Genomic DNA, 23,158 nt, shown 5'->3' with positions numbered 1-23,158 from the left:
TTATATAACAGGACACTCCCACTAGGGGACATCTTCTTTGCGACCATATCCTTGGCCTGCTCACTGGCTGTTCTCCAGGGTAAAAAGAGAGCTTCACTTGGTCTCTTCCTTCACCTGGGAGACTGACTAATTCATCCTGTGTCCTGAAAAGTCCCTTTAAGTCACAACCAATCGCTTCCCTTTTCTCCCCTTGGCCCCAGATAAGCTGCTAAGAGACACTTCTCTGTTCTCTGTAAGTTTCAGAGGTAAAAGTCACTGTCATTAAAAAAGAGAGAGAGAGAGAGAAGGGAGGAGGAAGAGGAGGAGGAGGAGGAGGAGGAGGAGGAGGAGGAGGAGGAGGAAGAAGAAGAAGAAGAAGAAGAAGAAGAAGAAGAAGAAGAAGAAGACAACGACGACGACTAGAAATGACTCACGCTGAGAAGTCTGGCTGGTTGATTACAAATTCACTCACCCCTCATAAATCATTTGCTAGAGGGTGGGGGTGTAGGGTGGGGAGGATGGAGAGGTGGGTAGGGGTGAAACACTGCACGGAGGACAGGTGGACCCTGGGGTTACATGCTTTCTTGGAGTGGCTGCTGTTGACCTGGTGACATTAGCTATTGATGAAGATGTTACAGGAGCTGAGTACATAATGGATTTTGGCTCAGCCCAACCTTACAGAGCCAAGGCAGAAAGCCCCCTGCCTGCCCCTCCTGGCAGCAGAACTGGGAGACAGTACTGTACAGTAGCCGGACATGAGGTCTCTTCTCCCATCTCTGCCCTGGCTGAGCCGGGCCCCATCCCGCCCATCCGGCCCTCAACAACCAAGTCCAGCCAAGCCACTGACCTTAGCCAGGAAGGTAGCGTTTCTGATGGAGCCCACCATCTCTCCCCCTTTGGGGTGGACCTTAGCAACATGCAGCCACATCCGCTCCCAGGTGTGGCTGTCGATCGGGAAGCCGCTCTTGTTCACGTGGAACAGCACCCCACCGTCTTTGTCCTCCTCCTCCGAGCCCCCGCTGGTGGCGAGGCTCACTGGCCTCGCGTGGCTGCTCCGGGACCGAGTGCCTTTGGCGCCTTTGGGGTGGGGGCAGCGGTGAGTGTCGGCGGCGGAACCGGTCATGGTGAGGGGCGCGCGGCGGGGGGCGTGGACGCGTGGGCACTCGGGAGATCAGAACCCCGCGGGGGTGGCCTTCATCTCTTGCGGCCGCAGGACGCGAGAAGGGAACCCCGCTCACCGGCCGGGCCTGAGAGCAGTGGAAACAGCAGGCACTGCGGCTCGGTAAGACAGGCATGAGGGCGGGGAAGGGGGGTCCCGGGGTCCCGCCCACCCCACCCCTGCCTCGCTGACCCAGACCCACCCTCTCAGGATTAACGTGAGCCTCCAGTCCCGCGGATTACCTAGCAAGGCGGCTGGAAAGGCGCCACGAAGCCTCACACCCAGCTGCACTCGGGGATGGGGAGGCATGCAAGGAGCGCGGGGTGAGGAGGGGACGGGGTAGGAAGAAGCAAGACAGCTGTGTAGCAAGAAGACACGAGGGCCCCTCCAGCTTCACGCATCCCTGGGTCCCCAGATGTGGTGGATTACCAACGACTCAGAGCAAACCGACACGTGAGCGCCAGGGGCCGGCGTGAGGGCGCCGCAACAGCCTCCGCTAGCTAAGGAGGCCTGGCGTCTTCCCGGAAGCCCCCCGAACCCTGGCGCGCGACGGGCGGCTCCAGCCAAGGTTCCCGGGCAAGCGCAGCGCCGCCCCCTTTCCGCGGGTCTCGCGCGGGCCCCCGGAGTGGCAGTTGCGGGCGACCCGGGAGCGCACGAGGCACGAGGACCCACCTCGAGCTGGCCTCATTGCTGCAGAGGGTTGCTGGAACTGCGGCGACCATTGCCTCATTCCATGTCCCATTCTCGAATGTTATTCTGTGACATATAACCAAGTCACCCGGGCAGCCGCCGATGTTCCGGATGCGTCCATTGGACACCGCAACAAAGAGGGGCGGGTCCCGGGCTTGGAACTCTACAACCCAGAGCTGTGCAGCTCTGCGATTGGCTCCAGGGTTCCCGGGCAGGAGGGGATCCGAGTAAGGGAAGCTGAGCTGCCACGCGAAATCGCGAAATCCGATGCTGCGGTGTCCTGGGAACCCCGCGGAGCGGGAGCGACTGTCCAGGGACTAAGATCCGGTTTCCCTGGGGCGGAGGCGCAGCAGCGAAGGGCCCGTGATGTGATTCAAAGGTAGAGGGTCTTGGCGGAGGAGCAGCGGTCGCGGAGGAGCTGGCCACAGTGACCTGGCCTCTACACAGAGCTCTGGGTGGCTCGGGAAATGCACAACTTTAATACCGAGCCTGCGTCACAGTTTCTCCCCAGATTAACAAATGGGTACAGTCTTGCATCCTCTGTTAGAAGTCAGGGCGAACGAGGTACCTCAGAGGCCTGTCAAGTCCCTTCTGTTCTGCTGGTTTGTGGAGGGATGCTTGAAGCCGAGGAATGGCCTTCCCTCAGCACCGCTAAAACACAGCCTTTCTTTTTCTCTTCCTCCTCCTCCTCCTCCTCCTTTTCCTCCTCATCTTCTTTCTTTTCCCTCTTTGTCTTTGTCTTCATCTTCATCTTCTTTTCTCTTTTTTGAGACAAAGTGTCACAGCCTCCAGGCTAGCCTCAGACTTGCTATGTAGAGGATGACTTGAACTCCTGGTCCAGTCTTCATCTTTCAGTGCTGGTATTACCGGGTCCTTGACCTGTCCCATGCACACAGCTCTGGGCATGGCACCCAGGGTTATGCAAGGTAAGTACGCCACCAAATGAACTACATCCCCAGGCTCAAAATAGACACACACACCCCGACACACCTTGTGTGTGTGTGTACGTGTGCACATTTATTGTGAAGCTGCAGAGGCTCAGCAAGTTGAGTTCACTTTTTACAGAGGATCAGCATTTTGGTTTTCAGCACCCATTCTCAGCTCTAAGAGGATGACACAGATGGACATTTGGGCATCTGCTCTCCCATGCCTCTGCTCAGAGATACACACAAAGACATGTAATGTTAAAGCATTAGGAATACATCTTTTAAAACTCTTTAAATTTGTTGTGTAGGTATATATGATGTGTGGCAATCAGCGACGACAGGGTGGGGTCCACTCTCTCCATTCAGCACATAGGTTCCGGGGATCAAACTCAGGCCCCCAGGATTGGCGGCAAGCCAGCACCCTCTGAGCCATCTCATCAGCCCAAAATATCTATTTTTAAATGATAGTATCTTCCTTCTTCCCCCCCCCCCCATTCCTTCCTTTCTATCTTCTTCCTTATATTTTGGGAAAGAACAACAGGGTGAAGTGGGAAAAGCCACAGACCACTGACCCTGAGGCTCAGCAAGTCTAGGTTTGCCTCTTGCTGAGCTGTGTAACCCTGGATACACTGTTCATCTGCTCTGGGCCTTCACGTCTCTTTCCATTTTTGGTTTTTGGTATGTGTGTGTGTAAGTGTGTGTGTGTGTGTGTGTGTTTGGGTTTTTGAGACAGGGTCTCTCTGTGTGTAGCCTTGGCTATCCTGGACCCACTTTGTAGACCAGGCTGGCCTCGAACTCACAGTGATCTGACTGCCTCTGCCTCCCAAGTGCTGGGATTAAAGGGGTGAGCCACCAGTGCCCTTTGGCTCTTAGGTCATGGTACTGCAACCTGCTTTCTTGGGAACACCTGGAGCCTGGCTGTCATAGCCAGCAGCCCAGCTCCAAACAAGTGAGTCAGCTGTACCAACTCATGGGAAGCAAACCTCCCAGCTGGACACTACTAAGAAGAGCTCCGCACAGGGTGAGCTTCTGGCTGCTCAGCTGTATGTGCGGCTTGGGGCGGAAGCCTCTATGAGGCAGGCAGCATGGGAGCCAGGACCAGCAGAGCACCAGGGAGTGACCTGGGTTTGAACCTAAGAACAGAGCCCTAAGCATGGGACTATGGGCCCACGCTGGGCACAGTAAGGCCAGTCTATGTGGACAAAGGCAACGGGCCATGCTGGAACCATCTCAGCAGCCACTGGCAACAAGCACACCTGGAAAAGAGTCAGGAAACGGAAGGACAATGTGTGCCCAGGGAACCTCATTCCTAATGAAAAGGAAATTCGCCTCAGAGAGCGAGCGACCTGTTTTCTCATCTCAAACATCCCCCTCCCCTCTTTTCTGCAGTTCAGTCTTTAAGTCCCAGTCTCTCCCTCCCACTTGCCTGGTTCACAGTCCAGAAGAGAATTTCAGGCCAGCACTAATGTGGACCAGGATGTGGCCCGACATCCCTTAGAGAAAACAGCTCACACCTGTGCCGAACAGGCTGCTGGACATCAAAGGGCAGCAAAGACCATGCTCGGCGCCCTGAGTCGCTCCTGCTCCCCACGTGCGGACCAAGTCCAACCACCTCCACTCATCTCCTGCAGCTGAGCCTGCTTTGCCCGGTAGGAACCCCAGACAGCAGGAAGCTAACGCTTCACCTTCCTGCTTTGAAATGCCCTGCGACTCGCTGACAGTGGAGGGAAAGCATTTGCCGGTCCCCAGGGCTCTGGTAGCTGTTCTCTCCTTCCCACAGATGGAGTAGGCCGTGTGGCCTGTGAAGACAGGTGCAAAAGTCAGCAACTTTTCCAGTGAGGTAGAGGCAGGCTCCTGAGCGAACTTGCTGTGCGGGGACCCAAGGTCTCTTCACTGAGAGCTAGGCTGAGGTGCAGTGAGAGAGTGAGCAAGAGCCAAAGTCCCAGTGTTGCGTTTAAAGGACATCCTCGATGGCCTAAACTCCTTTTGATGCACCTGTGGTGGGTTTGACTGTGAAGTGCCTGCCCACAGGATGATATGCGTGAACATTTGATATCCGGCTGATGGTGCTGTTTTAAGAGGCTGTCAAGCCCTTAGGAGTTGGAGCCTCCCCTGAGGAAATGGGTTGTCGACATCAGGAACTAAGGTTCTACAGCCCAGGCCCACTTGCAGTCTGTTCTCTGTTTCTTGTTCCTCCCACATCCAACATAAGGGTTCCAGTTGCACACTGCTGACACTATGGAGCCACCTACCACCGTGGTGTTGGACTGTATCCCCGCAAACCGTGAGCCAAGTAGTTGGTCACCACAATTAGGACCTGGTAAAAGTACCCATCTTCCAAAGACAGTATCAGCTCCTGAGGGCGCCACTGCCCAGCAACCCGGGACTAGCACACAGCTTCTAGGGACCGAAGCCAGAATAATATAAGAAAACCCACGCCAAGAGCCTCGTGTGTGTGAGCTGGGCCTCACTGTGACTCTGAGAGGCTACACAAGCAGATTTGGAGACATCTGTGCCTGGTATGTCTCGTTGTCTCTTAGTCAAGACTGAGAAATGAGCAGTTGACGAGCAAAAGGAAGAAACTTTTAAAATAAGTCTTGGGGGGGGGCAGCATATGAAGGGGAACATACTCACAGAAGATGGGGGGAGGGGCCTGGCACACAGGAAGAACTGGAAGAATGTGTCCTGCTGGTAGCACAGAGGAAAACTCACACACTCACAGGAGTCGTGTGTGCCCTGCACTGATGTTCTAACCCCCAGCAGGCAGCCCTGTATTTCCTGCCTGTCTGGCTTGGTTGTGCATTGCCCCTCTCAGGCTCATGTGTTGAAGGTGCAGTCCCCCCAGATGGCACTACTAGGTAGGGACATCCGTGCCACCGATATAAGAGGCAGGGCTTAGCCAAGAGAAGTAGTCCCAGTCCTCTCTGCTTCCTAGCTGCCTCTAGGACAGGGGGACAGGAAGCTTCTCCTGCCTTTGACCTTCAGCTATGAAGTACAGCTTTTCTCTGCTCAGGAACAATAGAGCGAGAGGCCGAGGACTGAACTCTCAGAGACTGTGAGCCAGAAGCAGTCTCTTCCCGCCCCCCACCCCCTAACTGTCTATCAGGTATTTTTGATGGTTATGGAAAAACAAAGCATGGTCTGACCCATACAAACTACCAGTGGCTCACACACTGCTTTGCTCTGCTCCCTAATGGGAGCGGGTCTTGCCACATATAAAGAACAAAGGCAGCAGCCACCAGGTGCATGGTCTATGCTGAGCACAACGTGAGCCCTTCACATGCGTGTGTCACTTAATGCTCACAATGGCCCTGTGAGTTTTAAAGCAGCATGAGGAAAGCTTATGTAACTTGCCCCAGGCCCAGACAGCAAAGCTGTGTTTTGGCTGTCTTCGCATGTCCTCCCCAAGGCCTCTGGGCTCAGTGGCTGGTCCCACGTTTGGCGCTGTGCTGAGGTGGTAGAGACTCTAAAGCAGGCCTTGAGGGAGTCCAAAGAGGTCCAAAAAAGTGTGTGTGCCCAGTAACGGATGGCACCTCTCAAACGGTGAACAAAAGGACTTCCTCTATTTGTAAGCCGATTTTCTCCTATGTACCTCACAGGAACAGACCGCTGCACAGGGACGTGCAAAAGTAGTCCTGGTGAGCCTCTATTCCCAATGGTGAAAAGCACAATAATTAAAAATTTTCTTCTACACATTTCTCTCTGTCTCTGTCTCTGTCTCTGTCTCTGTCTCTGTCTCTCTCTCTCTCTCTCTGTCTCTCTGTCTCTCTGTCTGTCTGTCTGTCTCTCTCTCTCTGTCTCTCTCTCTCTGTCTCTCTCTGTCTCTCTCTCTCTGTCTCTCTGTCTCTCTCTCTCTGTGTCTGTCTGTCTCTCTCTCTCTCTCTCTCTCTCTCTCTCTCTCTCTCTCTCTCTGGTTTTTCTCTGTGTAACCCTGGCTGTTCTCAAACTCAGAGATCCACCTGCCTCTGCCTGCTTGCTGAGTGCTGGGATTAAAGGTGTGCGCCACCACAGCTTCCTCTACGGATTTTAAACAATGTACCTGTTTCTACACTGAGCTCTTGTTTGCTTGTTTTTCTGTCTGTTTTGATTCAAGACAGGGGCTCTTTATGTAGCTCTGGCTGTCCTAGAACTCACTATGTAGACCAGGCTGGCTTCGAACTCACAGAGCTCTACCCGCCTCGGCCTCCCAAGTGCTGGGGTTAAAGGCGTGCACCACTATGCCTGGCGTACACTGAGCTTCCAATTACCAGAGAATTCAGGAAAACTTAAGCTTAAGCGCAAACTGCAAGCATCATTAGGGTCTGGAATCAGAAGAGTCCGTGTCCTCCGAGGACTAGGTTTCTAGACCCAGCCCAAGCGCTCCACAGCTGGGCAGCCAGACAAGTTCACCCTCAACCCAGGCTTGAGGAGTGGGGGGCCTGGACAGTGCAGGCAAACAACCGATGTGAAAAATTCGTCACAGTGTGTGGCCCTAGGCCAAGAGTCAACATAAATAAGTAGACATCACAGACTGAAAGCAGAAGTTGAATATAGCAGGCTTTTGCTTAAAGTTTTTACAGAATCGAAAGGGAGTTAGGGACACAAGGGACAAACGAAAGAAAGTTAAAACTGGCCAGTCAGGTGAAGAAGAACCACTTAGAAATGTGAGGGAAGTCACTGACCGGGGCTGTGGGTCCAGCAAGGAGTGCTAGCCAGGACCTGCGGACCCGGGGCTGTGGATCCAGCAAGGAGTGCTAGCCAGGACCTGCGGACCCGGGGCTGTGGATCCAGCAAGGAGTGCTAGCCTGGACCTGCAGACCCGGGGCTGTGGATCCAGCGGGGAATGTTGGCCAGGACCTGTGGACCCGGGCCTGTGGGTCCAGCGGGGAGTGCTGGCCAGCACCTGTGGAGCCGGGACTGTGAATCCAGTGGGCAGTGCTGGCCAGCACCTGTGGACCCAGGGCTATGGGTCCAGCGGGCAGTGCCAGCCAGGACCTGTGGACCCGGGACTGTGGGTCAGCGGGGAGTGCTGGCCAGCACCTGTGGACCCGGGGCTGTGGATCCAGTGGGCAGTGCCGGCCAGGACCTGTGGACCCATCTTACTAACTCCCAACCTTGCTTCTTACATGAGTCACATCAAATACTGAAGAATGAATCTCATGCAAAATCCTTGGGAAAGGTAAAAAAAAAAAAAAAAAGACTAAACTGCTTGTATATAAAGTGATGGCGACCAGCAAGCATCTGAACTGAGCTCAAACTGAGACTCTGTTCCTCTAATTCTTCCCTCCCCTCCCCCCTGCCCTCCCTCTCTGGGTTGACCTTAATTTGTGATTGTTAGTCAAGGTTCTCTAAAGGGACAGAATCAATAGGACCCACACACACTCACATACACACTGACACACCACACACACACACACATATACTGACATACCTCACACACATACATACACATGGACACACACTCACATACATATACACTTCACACATACACACTGACACACACCTCACACACATGCACATGGACACACATACACACTGACACACACCTCACACACATACATACACATGGACACACACTCACATACATATACACTTCATACATACACACTGACACCTCAGTACACACATACACACTGACACACACCTCACACACATGCACATGGACACACATACACACTGACACACACCTCACACACACATACACATGGACACACACTGACACACACCTCACACATATATACACACATACACTAACTCACATATACACAACACACATACACAGGGACACATACACGCTGACACACTTCATACATACACGCTGACACACACCTCACACACACACTCACATACACACTGACACACATACACATTCACACACACTTACATACACACTTAAACACACACACATACACAAGCATTCATATACACTCTGACACGTACTTCATATACACACTTATATACTGGCACACACCTCACACACACACACACACACACACACACACACACACACATCACATACACACTGACTCACACAAAGCGAGCCTGTGTTAAAATAGCAACAGCAGCTGATTCACACCTGAGAACCTGTAAGTGTCCTGGTTCCTGAGGCTGGGAGCTCAGCAGGCCCCGTCTGGAGCCGCTGGTTCTTAGTTCACTACAAAAGCCTGGAATCCCTGCTTCTGGTGTCAGTAAAAAATCACTGCAACAGGGTAAACCAGCTCCTCAGCGAGAGGAGAGCCCAATGAGGAAAATGCATCATCCTTTTCCTCATGCCCTTTCCACCTGGGCTGCACAGAGGGTGCCGCCCACGGTCACGCTTGGCCTCCCCCAGTGACCAAGGCATTCAGCGCAGCTCTCCAGGTGAAGGCCCCTCCTCCTTTCCTCCCGTATGTCTAACTGGTGATGATCTGACATCAAACTAACCATGACATTGATTTTGCTGCCTCCGTCTCTGAAGCTGCTTTTTTTTTTTTTTTTTTTTTTTTTTTTTTTGCTATTTTCAGTGCTCGGGCTTGAATCCAGCGGGCTGCATGTGTGTGCGGGTGTGCTGGCCGTGAACACTCGTGAAGTCTAGAGGTTGGTGTCAGATCAATCGCTGCTCCACTTTATTTTTGAAAGTATATTGTTTGCTTGTGTGTGCACATGCCTCATGAGTGTGGGGGCAGTATGTATTTACTTGTGTGTGTGTGTGTGTGTGTGTGTACACTTGCCTTACTTGTGTGTGTATGTGTGTGCACACATGCCTCATGAGTGTGAGGGCAGTATTTATTTACACACACACACACACACACACACACACGTGCCTCATGAGTGTGGGGGTCAGAGGAGAATGTGCAGAAGACACTTCTCTCCTCCCACCATGACGGTCCTAGGGCTCAAACTCGGACCATCAGGCTTAGCAGCAAGCACCCCAGCATACTGAGCCATTTCTTTTGTCAACCCCCTTATTTTTGAGGGTCTCTCACTGAACGTGGAGCCCATTATTTCAGCTTGGCTGACTGTTGGGCCCCTGTGACCCACTTGTCTCCAGCCCTGCTCACCGGGGTTAAGACTCACACAGCCACAGGTGTTTTGTTTGTGTTTGTTTTTGAGACAGATTCTTGTTATATAGATTAGGCTGGCCTCAAAAATCATAGACTCTGCCAGCCTTTACAGGCACATGCCACCATACAATATTCACGAGGTATTTCATGGGGCTCCTGGGCGCCTGTTGCCAGTCCTCTCTGCTTGCACTTTATCCACTTTACCAGCAGGGCCAGCTCCACAGCACCACCCCCTTTTTTATTTTTATTAACAAGAGAAAAAAATGGACTTAATAATCATAGGCGTTTCCTGGCTGTCTTTGTCCAAGTTACGTTGCTTGTCACACACCGTGCTCAGCACTGAAAACCAACAAAACCCACCCTTTACTTCTTGGACTTGTCCTGGGGAGGTGAGGGTCGGGGTATTGATGGAAGAGGGGGAACTGGGAGAGTCAGAAACTAAAAGACTGAGGCCAGAACAAGGAGAGAAGTTGGGTCCCCCAAACCTGCAGGCAGCACCGGGGCCCAGCACTGTAAGGTGCTTTGAGGACATCTGGATAGAAAGAACAGAGGCTTAAGACTTTGTTGGACGGCAGCTCCGGGGAAGAGGGTCACCCGCGGTAAAAGGCCTGCCTTCTCTTACAATAGCCCCCTGTGAAGAGCCGCTGGCCTCTGCTGATGTGCTAGTAGGCTTCGTGCCCACCTCTCCCTTGGGAAGCAGCCATTGTACCTCACAAGAGCACCTCAGCTTACAGTAGGGCTGCACCTCAGCCAAGCCCATCAGAGTCCATAGCTCCTCGAGGGCAGCCAGGACAGCTCAACAGGGAAAGGTGCTGCCAGGCGTAATAACCTGAGTTTGAGCTCCGAGTCCCACACAGTTAGGGGAGAGCTGACTCCCAAAGGTTTTCCTCTGCCCTCCCCACCCCTACCCTGTGCACTACAGTGTTCACATACTAACTAAATAAACACACAATGGGTGAGTTTGATCGAGTGTGGCAATTCACACCTGTAATCTCAGTACTCCGGAGGCTGAGGCAGGAAGACAGAGTTTGAAGCCAGTCTGGGGATATGTAGAAAGACCCGGCATCATAGAAGAAAAACAGTGTTCCGGACAGCCCTAACCTCAACCTTCTACCTGCCCTAGCTCACCTCAAATGAGCTCAGAACACTTCCTGAGCCTGCAGCGGGGCTGAAGCATCTCACACAGCTAGCCCATAGCACTGTCTTACACCAGTTCCCAAAGCAGTTGGCGCAGACTCATACTTAGCCTTAGCTCTGAGACGCTGCGGACATGAGCCCCTCCTCACCAGCTGTCTGTCTCACCGCTAGAATTTTGTGCACCTGACTGTCAGTTTCACTGTCTGGCACATACTTAGAAGAGGATTTCAAAAACGTTTTTAATAGAAATGGCTCAGTGGTTCAGAGCACTGGCTGTTCTTCCAAAGAACCCAGGTTTTATACCCAGCACACAATGGTCTGTCTGTCTGTCTGTCTATATCTCCAGTTCTTGGGGCTCTGACACCCTCTTCTGGCCTCTGTCGATATCAGGCACAAAAATGGAATACAGGGTTAATAGGCCAAACACCCACACATATAAAAAATAATAATAATAATGTTCAAAACTAAAACCGTTAAAAGCTTTTTGTGGGTTATATAAAGAATTTCTCATGAAGTGTACTGGGTACCTTGATCATGTCCACCACATCCAACCCTTCTCCTTAATACTTTCCCAGTAGCTGGGCATGGTGGAGCACGCCTTTAATCCCAGCACTTGGGAGGCAGAGGCAGGCGCATCGCTGTGAGTTCGAGGCCAGCCTGGTCTACAAAGTGAGTCCGGGACAGCCAAGGCTACACAGAGAGACCCTGTCTCGAAAAACCAAACCATCTTCCCAGTCATTCTCCTCCCCTCCCCAGGCAACTCCACCTCCATGCCATACATAAAACTGATTTTACGCAGAGAACGTGTGGCCGTACTGCTGTCATTCTGATTCTGAGCTATCCTTTTAAAGCACGGTGGCCTCCGGTTGCATCCATTTTCCTGCAAATGACGCCATTTTATTCCTCTGTACAGCAGACTAAACCTCCGTGTGTGCACCGACCACATTCTCTTTACCCGTCCCTTTGCCCGCAGGCACTCACCTGGTCCCAGACCTTGGCTCTCCCGGTCTGCTGCAGGAAGGAGTGCCACTACCTCTGTGGTTGCCTTTAAGTCCTGTGGGGCAGGGGCAGACAAGTTCTGAAAGATAAGCTTAGGGGGGACAGAAATGAGGTGCCAAGGACTACACAGGAAGAAAATGAGTGGGCAGAGGGCCAGCCAAGGTGGGGAAAGGGACAACCCAGCTAGGCTGAGGTGGGGCGGCAGCAGGGGGCACTGGGACAGATGCAGAGTGTCCTTGGGAAACTGAGCAAGTTAGAGCTGTGTCTGAAAACCCAGGACTGCGTGAAACCGAAGGAGGAAGACCCAGGGAGAGCTGCACTCTCAGCTGAATTCAAACCGAAGCCTCTGGGCGGTTCGAGGCGATGTTGAAAGGATGTGACTCAAAGCCAGGTAGGTGTCTTTCTGTACAAGCGGTGAAGCTGCCATGTGTGTTAGTGCTTCTTGGGTGGGTAGAGTGCTCAGCATTGCCCAATCCTAGCTGTGTGCTCTCCCCTCTCAGGGGTTCAGACTATGAAATGAGGGTGGATCAGGTCCCTAGTGCTTCACAACAGAACCATCTGAAGGAGCTTTAAAAAGTCCCAGTGTCCAGCCTGCAGCCCCAGCCATGAAGTCAGAATTGTCAGGGGTGGGGTTCTCACCCCTCAGTACTGAACCCAATTAAGTTTGGGGCCCCGAGGCCAGTGTGGTCGCTAGAGATCCCAGCCCTGTGGTCCATAGACTCTTAGGAAAACAAGAGGGGTCAGTGCAGCCAGTGCAGTCCTCAGGAGAGGGAAGGCGAGGCCCAGACAGCATCCCTGGAGTCAAAGCACTACATGAATTGGGATTCTCACGAGGCCAGCTGCTCGCTGCCAATTCCAGCAGCTGTTTTCATGGTTTATTCATTACCCAGGTGCTTTTTGAGCACCTACTGTGTGCCTGGTGCTGTACTAGGTACTAAGGATCCCACAGCGCACGAGAGTCAGGCACTGTTGAACTGCTGGGACAGACCTGGAACCAAGAGGCTGCTGCAGTCGAGAAAAGATAGGCATGTGGGTGAGGACCTGCTCATCGCAAGATGCCCACACTGCTATGCCTCCAACCTTCTAAGGTGCCCGAGGATCTGTTCTTGCCAAATCCACACTGTGTTCCTCTAACATTACGACTTAGTGAATAATCTTAGAACCAGAAGAGTGCTGCCCCCTAATCCTAAGCAAACCCACAGTGTGTCTTCCCGGTGCAGCTGTCATCCGGAGCCTGACCAGCCTGGGGAACTGGCAGTGTAAAGATCATACATCTTCCCGTGCTAGAGACCTTCAGGGCAGGACCCAGGGCACAGCACAGGCCCATCCTCCTGCAGTCCACATCTGCCTAACAGGGTCTGACAGTTCCCCCTTCAACTACCTTTAATGTGGAGTGAAGGGGTGAAGGACTCAGTGAAGGCAAAATAGTCTGTGCTGGGTGTGAAGTGGGCTTGCTCACTTGTGAGGCTGACAGACTGTCAAGAGTGGCACTGGTACTCGGAATCTTTCTCATTTCCAGTCAGAGAGGCTGTCAGTATGTTGAAGGTGGGGCAGATGCTGTAACAGGTAGGCCCTGAATCTTACTGCCTTCATTTTTTTCCCCTTATGGGCGCTGGGGGATCTCTGCTTCATGCATCACTCTAGTGCCAGGGGTGCCATCATCTTCAAGGCAGCCCGGGCTCTCCAGCCCAAATGGCACAAAATGAGCAGAGTCGGGTGGGTGGTTTTTGAAGTCAGTTTGCACTGCAGAGCCTGGGAAAGGTGCCCAGGAGTATGGACGGGCTTCTTGACCTGCCTCTTCCTCCCTAGCTCAGGAACTCGGACTAGAGGCAGCTCGCCGGCCATCCTGCCTGGGCTAACACGCCTCCTCCATGACCTTCTCCACTTACCTCTCTCCTTTTTCTGTTCTCTCTCTGCAACGTCCGCCAGCTATTGAGCCCTCCTGGGTTAGAGAACAGCCAATTGTTTGGTCTCTGAGGCCTTAGGTAGAGCATCCCCTTGGGGCCCAGAGATGAAGGCTGTCAAAGAAGAGGGTGTGTGGGCTGAGGAACATTCCTGAAGGAGAGAAGATGCCTCTTCTGGTGAGGCTCGGCTGGGAGAGATGGCAGCGCCATCAGCTCAAGTGGTCACGTTACCCAAGAACTGTTTAGAAGAAATGCAAACCCACAGTGCAGCCAGATCACAGAGGCAGACGCTCAGTGCAGAAAGGCTAGTGCCTGCCCAAAGACACAAAGCACTAACCCACCTCAGAGACAGAGCCACACCAGGGTGCACACAGAAAACTATTTCTCACTGCCACCTAGTGCCCAAGAGGGAAGGACAGTCAGTCTCACCTCTAGTTCTGGGATACGAGTTGGGGCTGCAGAGACGAGATTCAGATCAGACAGCAAGTTCCTCAAGGGAGTAGGAGTCCACAGAGTCCAGTGTAGGGCTCCCAGGGCCGCTCTTAAGATTTGAACTAGAGTCCAAACCCAAAGCCTGTTCGCAGAAGAGCAGACCAACCTGTGCTTCCATCTCAGAACCCAGGTGCAGCTGGCTGGACAAGGCCTCTGATAGCCTCACAGGATACCTGTGCTGCTGTCCTGACGGCGCACAGGGGGAGAAGGGACTGCCTCTGTCCTTAGCAGGAGCCTTTGGCCTCTCTCAAGGCCACGTAACCCCTGGGGCATGGAGTAGGCAGGATAGGCGCGGGAGGGGTAAGGGCGAGGTGGTCCTTCAGGGTCTTCTTGCTGCCTCCTAGTCCAGCACCACACAGATAGGGTGGAACCACGGCTCGCGGGGTGGGGAGGGTCCGGAGACGGAGAGGGGCCTGCTCCCTTGTCCTCTGCCCTCTGTGTCCAGGTACAACAGGAGCCCTGCGTGCCATCACTGTCTATTTTCACAGGGGAGTCTGGAAGCTGTGAGATTCCCAGGGCAGGGGAGCAAGGGCCTAGAATATCTGCAGGGCATGCTGCTCTGAAGGAAACTCCCAGTGACCCCGTTTAAACCCCCAGGACCCCCGTCCTGTCCCCATCATATGTCCCTACACCCCCTCCCTTGTCCACTGCCACATGGGCTCAGCCTTTACTTTCCTCCCACATGAGATTCCTGGGGTTCTCATTTTGGAGGAGGCCCACTGTGTCAATAGTCTGACAGTGAAAGGGAGACTAGTCTTTCTTGTCAGGTCTGTTATAGGACAGATGAGTTCCCAAAGCAGCAAGGAGCCGCTCAGCCACCAGGAGCCCTAGCGATGCTGCCCAGCCATCTGAGCCTGGCACACCAGGCTACCCAGACACCCAGAGTCCACCACACAGACAAATCATGTAAGACCAAGAGTTCTAAGCAAACCTCTTCACGGTGGCACGAAATAAACATGAGAAAAGCCTTAATGATCTGCCGAAGGTGGAACAAACGCTAGTTTCGGGAATCTGACTCGGCAGTAGGTAGACACGGTTCACTGGGCTTTTCCTTCTGGAAAGATCCTGAGGGCTAAATTAGAGACTCATTAGTGTGACTGGCTGTCGTCATCATGGTAACTAGAAGGTCACCGAGTCCACTTCTTTCCGCTCGGCTAACCCCTACTCTGAGGCTGGAAGATGAGGTAGGCGCAGAAGAGGGGCAGCCTTCAGGACAACTTGGGAACTATCCAAAACGACAGCTCGGGTCACCTTCTTTCCTGAGGCTCTGCACAGGCCCAGCAGCACAGGGGAGCAATCTGAGCAGGTGCCTCCTGGGTCCCAGGAAGCAGAGACGCCAGCAGCAGATGACAGCCCAGTGGCTCCCTCATGATCTGGCATCCATCCAGATCTTACCCGAAGCTGCTCCTGTGGGACTCTAGGGCAGATCGGTGCCTGGCGCTGTCACCGCTGGCCTGACATTGGGGCTGTTGTCAGCCACTAGCTGCCCAAGGCTGACACAACCATCCCCCTCTCTTAGGAACTCTCAAGACTGGAGCCCTTGTTTCACTTCATGCCTTTCTGATGCTACAACTTGTGGCAAAGTAAGTCCCCAGGCTACTCTTTTTGCCCAGTGGTTACAATGAGTAAGGCTCCAAAACAAAAAGAAAACAAAATCTGAGATACGGTCTCATGTACCCCCAGCCTCCAACACACTATTGGGGTTGAGGATGACACAGAGGCAGAGGTGGTTCTGCCTCTGCCTACTACTGTGCAGCGCTGTGCCCAGCTTATGAGCTGCTGAGGATCCAACCCAGGGGCTCCGCACACTAAGCAAGCACCCTACCAACTGAACTACACCCCAGTCTTCCAGAGTCTTTCTTTTTTAACAACAAGAGGCATTAGGGGTTACAAGTGCCATATGGAGGGGAGTAGTGGTACCAGAAAACAGTCTAGAAGCATACTGTTCTGGGTTAAGTTGGCTGTCAGGCTGGAAACTGAGAGGCAAGGTGGCGAGGGCCCTGTAGAGATTTGGTTCCTGCTCCCAGCTCCAGCCTGGGTGCATCTTAGGCCAAGGTCGTAAAGGAACCCACTCAACACCACAGTTGCTCTCGAGACTGGTAGCCAGCAGCCGTTTCATTCAACCTCTGGGTGACTCAAGGTGCTCTGCAAGAGGCAGAGAGAGGCTAATTCCTCCAGCCGGACTCCGAGGTTTTAGATGTGGCTTGTCTCTCTTTCCTTTCTTCTCAAACAGTTCATAAAGTAGAGCTGGGTGTGGTGGTGCACACCTTTAATCCCAGCACTTGGGAGGTAGAGGCAGGTGGATCGCTATGAGTTCGAGGCCAGCCTGGTCTACAAAGTGAGTCCAGGACAGCTAAGGCTACACAGAGAACCTCTATCTTGAAAAACAAAAAACAAAAAAACAAACAAAACAAAACAAACAAACAAACAAAAAAACCAACCAGTAGAGGATGTGCTTTCCCAACTGCTGAAGTGAAAATGGCTCTCCAGGATCTTCTGACAGAACTGCTCTGCTCTGGAAAAGTTGTATGCAACTGCAGGCCTGGCAGTTGGATTTCAGACCCAATGCATCTGGCCTCACTATCTCCTACTGGATAGTAGGGTTATCTTGTTTGTTTGGTTTGGTTTGGTTTTCAAAACAGGGTTTCTGTGTCAGAGCCCTGGCTGTCCTAGAACTTGCAGCATAGGCCAGGCTGGGCTCAAACTCACAGAGTGCTGGGCTTAAAAGTGTGTGCTACCATACTCAGCTTATAAATTTTTATTTTATGTGTATGAGTATTTTGCCTGCACGTAAATCTGTGGGCCACATGCATGCGGTGCCCACAGAGGTCAGAAAAGGGTGTTCTGTTCTCTGGGACTGGAGCTGTGAGCCACCATGCAGGTTCTGGGAATTGAACCCAGGTCCTCTGGAAGAGCAGATAATGCTGTTACCTGCTAAGCTATCTCGCCAGGCCTGATAGTAAAGCTAATTATCTGAGATGTGCCAACACCAACAACCTGTCTTTCCTGTCTCACTGAGATGTAAAGTGGAGAAAAGGCCTTTATTGTATCTTGTTTTGCTCTAAGAAATATCTCAGATGCCAGTTCAAGGACACTGAGATGGACTGTTAGGAGTAAAAAGTTTATTAAAATGTTGTTAATGCCATAGGCAGACAAATAACCAGCAGTATGGCAGGGGGCCCTGAGGAGAGGCAGAGTAGTGGGGGGAGCGTGTAACTTTTTTTATACCTCTTGGAGGGTGGGGGAGGTTTCATGGCATCAGCCTGTAGCCAGGCTCTCTGGTCATCAGGCAGGAAGCACAGGAAGGGTGCGGAGCAGGCCCGTGAGCGGCCACCAATGTCCCGATAATGTAACCTTTCCCGCAGGTGAAGGATCCTGGCACCTGGACATCTCTTAGCTGGGTACTCATAGGGTGAGCGAGCGGGCCTTCAGTAGGGTGCCTGCCAATACCTGCGAGAGGGGAGGGCTGCTTCGGGCACTGTGGTCCGGGCTCTGCAGTTACTCTCTTACTTCCTGTACAGGGAAAAGGATGGTGGCTTGGGCAGTCACCAGTGCACAAGGGGGACAGCGACAGGAATAACTGAGCGAGCAGACACCCACATGCAGACACAGCTGTGAAGTACATTATGCTGCATCAGCCCCATTAGACTAGTATGTGGTCACTTAAATAATGGTTAGTAAGGCCAGATAGGCATATGGAAAAGGTTTATGTTAAACACACAAGTTGCTTTATTCTTATAAAACTGTGCAAAGATGTGGACTAAACGGGCACAAGGGGACATAAAGAGCTGCACATACGAGTGTGGTCTTGTCTGTGGCTTTCTTTCTGGCTTTTCCTTTGTCTTATTTTGAAAGGGTCTCACTATGTAGTCTTGGTTAGCCTGGAACTCAATACATAGACCAAGCTGGCCTTGAACTCACGGAGATCTGCCTACCTCTGCTTCTAGGTGCTGGGATCGAAGGTGCGCACCACCATGCCTGCTTCTGTTTGCTCTTTAGTCCTGTCTTAAGGGTTGCACAACAAACAGAAGAGCCACTATTCCTGACCACAAGAGCAGTTGAGCTTCGTTCCTTTGCTGCGCAGGCCCCTTGTCTAGGTACTATGGTCTATTTACTAGCAGCTGCTAAAAACAAGAACAAATTCAGACACCACAGCACCGTGTCTCTGAAATCAGCCAGTTTGCTTCTTATGTGTCTCGGCAAGTTCTTATTAAGGGCTCTTTTGCCACAACTGGGGCAGAGTTACTGCATCTGAGGCTTGTGATGGGATTTCCTGGGCTCCAGAGGATTTATGTAGGCCCTTTGGATTCTGGTTTGGCTACCTTCAGCACACGGAGCCTCTCTGGGGTCCACTTCCTACATGCATCTTTCCTTAAGGTATGTGCCATAGTTTTGGCATCTCCAACATCCTGCGATTTCCATTGCTACTCAGACGTCATCTTTACAAAATGGCTTCCATGTCAACCCGGCAGGGACTACAGCTCTGCCACACGCTGCCTGGGCTCTGCAGCCCTCTGAAGCCATGGAGCTACACTTGTGGCCCTCTCAACCCTGAGTCTTTCATGCTTAAAAGAATAAAAAAGTAACAAGGAGACAATGCTGCCATCTTGTGATAGAGCATGGTCCACTTGGACCTGGCTGAGGCATTCTGCATGTGTTGTCTCTGAGGGAGACACTCTTCCTAGGCAGTTGCTTTCCAAGAGTAGGGCACCTGTTCCACAGTCTAAGCTTAGCTTTCTCTTTTAAGATGATGATCGCTTTTAAAATGTGCATGCCTGTAATCCCAGCACTCAGGGAGGCAGAGTCAGATCTCTGTGAGTTCGAGGCCAGCCTGGTCTACAAAACGAATTCAGGACAGCCAAGGCTACACAGAGAAACTCTATCTCCAAAAACCAAGTAAGTTCTTGTTCCTAATAAAATCTTTATTCCTCTTTGAAAACTCATGAATGACTTTCTGAATTTCTCTCAACCTTTTTCCAAACTCCAGCCAGAATGAAACAGTAAGTCATGCTATCAGCAATCAAAGAAGTTTTTAGCCCAAAGTTTCAAACTCTTCTGAGTTCTTCCTGTAAGCCAGCTCCAAAGGCCTAAGAACCAACCACACTGTCAGGTTCACCACGGTAACAACCCAACTCCTGGTACCATTTACACCTTAGTTACATTTCCTGTTGTGGTGCCAAACACCTTGACAAAAGCAAATAAAGGCAGAAAGGGTTTACTTTGGCTCACTGTTGGAGGGTACAGGCCGTCACGGCAGTTCTGGCAGCAAGAACTGAAGGTCACGTGTGTCAGCAACCAAGAAGCAGAGAGTGGTGAATACTCACGTTCAGCTAGCTTTCCACGGAGTGTGGACCCTACCCATATAGTTAGAATAGATCTTTCCACCTCATTTAACTGGATCAAGATAACCCTTCATCAGCATCTCCAGATGTTTGTCTCTTTGGTGATTATACTGTAGAGCCTGCTAGGCTAACGCTCAGTATAAATTAATGAGTAGAGAAGTCACGGCAAGAGGAGCGTGAAGCAGTTGATCACATTGCATCCATAGCCATGAGGCAGAGGGATGGACATGGTGACATTCACCTCACTTCCTCCTATTAGTGGTGCTACCCACATTTGGGTGGGTCTTCAGTTAAGCTTTTCTTAAGACAGCATCAAAAATACACCCAGAGATGTTTCCTCAGTGACTGTAAGTCATTCAAGTCAGCAAAGAGTCACCATGACAATTCCACTCCTTATTAACTTGACACCCAAACACCATCACTTTATTTGCCTTTTATTTTTGAGACACACATATACAGTGTACATATATATATACATATATATTTATATTTATATATCTTATTGGGTCTTCAGGTTGCTCTGTAGCAGAAGATGACCTTGAACTTTTTAAAAAACATGTTTTTTCAATTTTACTCAAACCAAATGTTTTCATTATCAATATCACAAAAATATTGAACATACTGAAAAAATAAATTTCATGCTATCAAAAGGTGATGCTTGCCTTTAGGCCACAGCCATGAGCCTTCATTCCAGGCCTCATAGACAGACAGAGCCAGAACCACATGAGCAGCAACAAAGGCAGCAATTGCAGAATAAAAGCTGCTCTGTCTCTATTGGTCATTCTGAGGCACCTCGAATATGTAAGATTCAGCTGTAAAATAAACACAACCCAGTAGAAACTGTGGTCACTAAAGCTGCGAAGAACAGGAGTGTCTTCATGGTTGACACTGAGGAGTTTTCATTTCTGAACTGTGGAGGCTTCAGTGAGTTCAGTTTCAAGGCGCTCCGTGGCAGGGCCGCAAGGGCAGCAGCAGACGCTAGGTAGCTGGCTGAGCTTGGCAGCAGCCGGGAAGGTGACAGTCCTAGGTTGGTCATGCTGGACCACAGTTGCAGCATGCTAACTCTGGGGAAATACTGACCTAGGCAGTTCTGCTTTTAATTTCATTTTGCTGTTGTTGTTTGGTTCGGTTTTTCAAGGGGTTTCTCTGTGTAGCCTTGGCTGTCCTGGACTCGATTTGTAGACCAGGCTGGCCTCGAACTCACAGCAATTCGGCTACCTCTGCTTCCCAAGTGCTGGGATTACAGGCGAGTGCCACCACAGCCGGCCTTAATTTCATTTCTTAAACAAATTGATTTTGTTCTGAAAATCTTTTATACCCCATTCCCTGGACCACAGTTCCAGCAGCTTCTGTACACTGAAGCTGGTGAAAACTTCCTTCTAGAAAAACTTTCTTAGGCTTTAAAAGATGGGAGCTTAGTTGGGTGTGGTCTGGAGCTCAGGGCGCCTTCGCCATTGTCCATAGCCAAGCAGGAGGACTAAGATTCCTAGTGCTCTTTGCTCTCTCAACTGTATATATTTCGTTTCTATCAGCTTCCTTCTTACTTTCCCACTGTGGACCTGCATAAGAATAATTAGAAATAAGCAGGGCAAAGAGCCAATGCCACACTCTCTTGGAAATCCCTCAGCCAAAGGAAGTGCATTATATTGCTAATGTATTTTTTCTTTGAGTAGCCAGCTTTATTATTAATCTCCCATTGATAGGCAAAAAACCCAGCAACCCCCCTTCCCCAACAAGCAAGGTAAAAAGCACTTAAAAAAAAAAAAAAAAAAGAGCCAACACTAGGGAGTCAGGAATTCTGTGACTTCTGCACCATCTCTGCTTTGGTAGCCAGAAGAGTGTGAGCCTCTTCAAGGCCCTCATAGCTTCCCAAATAGCAGCAGCACTGGGGACCCAGTGTTGTGATTCATGAGCCTTCGCACACCGTCTCTCCTTCTGACTACAACATTGAGTTTGCTTTTAAAAATGGTTCTCTTTGGCTTTGATCTCAGCCCTGGAAAATAAACAGCTATTATAAGTCCCTGGTCAAGAAATTCATAGATCTCAGTATCTTTGCAGTTTGTTACTGGATTACTATTGTACTCTTTTGTGGCACCCTATTCCCTTGATTTGTTTTCAGTTTTTGTTTTTTTGAGACAGGGTTTCTCTGTGTAGCCTTGGCGGTCCCAGACTGGCTTTCTAGACAAAGCTGGCCTTGAACTTACAGAGCTCTGCTTGCCTCTGCCTCCCAGAGTGCTGGGGTTACAGGCATGTGCCACCGCACCTGATTTTTGTTTCCCTTTTTTTTGTTGTTTTTTTGTTTTTGTTTGTTTGTTTGTTTTTCGAGACAGGGTTTCTCTGTGTAACCTTGGCTGTCCTGGACTTACTCTGTAGACCAGGCTGGCCTCGAACTCAGAGATCCACCTGCCTCTGCCTCCCTGGTGCTGGGATTAAAGGTGTGCGCCACCATGGCCCAGCTTGTTTTCAATTTTTATTTTAAATAAACATTAACTTTCTGAGACAGGGTCTCATGTACCCAGGCTGGCCTCAAACTCACTACAAAGCTAAAGGGGATCCTGAAACTTTATTTGTATCTCAAATACTGGGAAGACAGGTCTGCACTACCATACCCAGCTTAGTTTTTATTCCTTCAAGCCTTTCACTGCTGCATATGTATAAGAAACTACACTTTTTCTAGATTAATTTGTTTAAGCTTTGTTTTTGTTTGTTCTTCAAGATAGGGTTTCTCTGTGTAACAGCTGTGGCTGTCGTGGAATTCTCTTTGGAGACCATGCTAGCCTTGAACTCACAGAGGTCTGATTGCCTCTGAGGTATGCACTACCACATTCAGCTTAAGTATTTTTTAATTGTGTGTTTGAGCCTGTGTGTGTGTGTGTGTGTGTGTGTGTGTGTGTGTGCGCGCGCACATGCTAGTCCATGAGTGCACATGCTACAGATCATATGTGGCAGTCAGAGGACAATTTGAGTGACTGAGTTCCCTTCTCTGATCATGTGGGCCCTGGAATTGGTCTCAGATTGTCAGGCTACCACATTCAGCTTAAGTATTTTTTAATTGTGTGTTTGAGCCTGTGTGTGTGTGTGTGTGTGTGTGTGTGTGTGCGCGCGCATGCTAGTCCATGAGTGCACATGCTACAGATCATATGTGGCAGTCAGAGGACAATTTGAGTGACTGAGTTCCCTTCTCTGATCATGTGGGCCCTGGAATTGGTCTCAGATTGTCAGGCTTGAGGCCAGGCATCTTGCCCACAGAGCCACGTCTCTGGCCACCTCCTCCAGGCTTTACTGACATCCTTTTAGCAGAGAAATGCCATTAACTGATCAGACTGGCTAGAGATTCCTTCGTCTTCTCTCCATCCTGAAAAGGCCAGGCCAGGTGAACAGAACTTCCCGGTTGCTTTCCCTATTCGGGTGCCTTCTAGTGTTGCCAAGCTGAGCGACAGCTGCCGAAACCCTTGTAGTCACTACCCATGTGGACTTGCCTGGAAAGCCAGTGCTTGGCCAACAGACA

At 51.1% G+C, this 23,158-nt stretch overlaps 1 protein-coding gene and 1 long non-coding RNA gene across 10 annotated transcripts in view; one reads left to right on the top strand and one right to left on the bottom strand.

Annotated features, from left to right (window-relative positions):
- VASH2 (vasohibin 2) overlaps positions 1 to 1,962 on the bottom strand; it is a 41,225-nt gene extending 39,263 nt beyond the window's left edge. For 3 of the 9 annotated variants that reach the window (XR_014780466.1, XM_084788629.1, XM_084788634.1), the window contains exons 1-2: positions 1,811 to 1,962; positions 827 to 1,056 (exon numbers count right to left, since the gene is read on the bottom strand). Coding sequence is in view for 7 of the 9 variants with exons in the window: in XM_084788629.1 (XP_084644755.1) it covers positions 827 to 1,056; positions 1,811 to 1,880 (300 nt within the window). In the remaining 2 variants the exon portion in view is untranslated. Of the gene's footprint in view, positions 1 to 826; positions 1,252 to 1,380; positions 1,542 to 1,567; positions 1,772 to 1,810 lie in introns of those variants that run through there. The other 6 variants (XM_084788630.1, XM_084788635.1, XM_084788631.1 and 3 more) reach the window with 5 other exon arrangements.
- A 120-nt stretch (positions 1,963 to 2,082) lies between these two features.
- LOC311601356 lies at positions 2,083 to 13,780 on the top strand. Its single transcript, XR_014780546.1, has 4 exons — positions 2,083 to 2,207; positions 9,237 to 9,309; positions 12,190 to 12,303; positions 12,803 to 13,780. It is a non-coding gene; the product is annotated as an uncharacterized lncRNA (long non-coding RNA).
- The last annotated feature ends 9,378 nt before the right edge of the window (positions 13,781 to 23,158 follow it).

This window comes from Acomys minous (genome assembly GCF_964271855.1).
Source record: "Acomys minous genome assembly, chromosome: 1".
Classification (NCBI taxonomy): Eukaryota; Metazoa; Chordata; class Mammalia; order Rodentia; family Muridae; genus Acomys; species Acomys minous.
The sequence above is the reverse complement of the archived record's forward strand: the minus strand, read 5'-3'. Positions and strand labels throughout refer to the sequence as shown.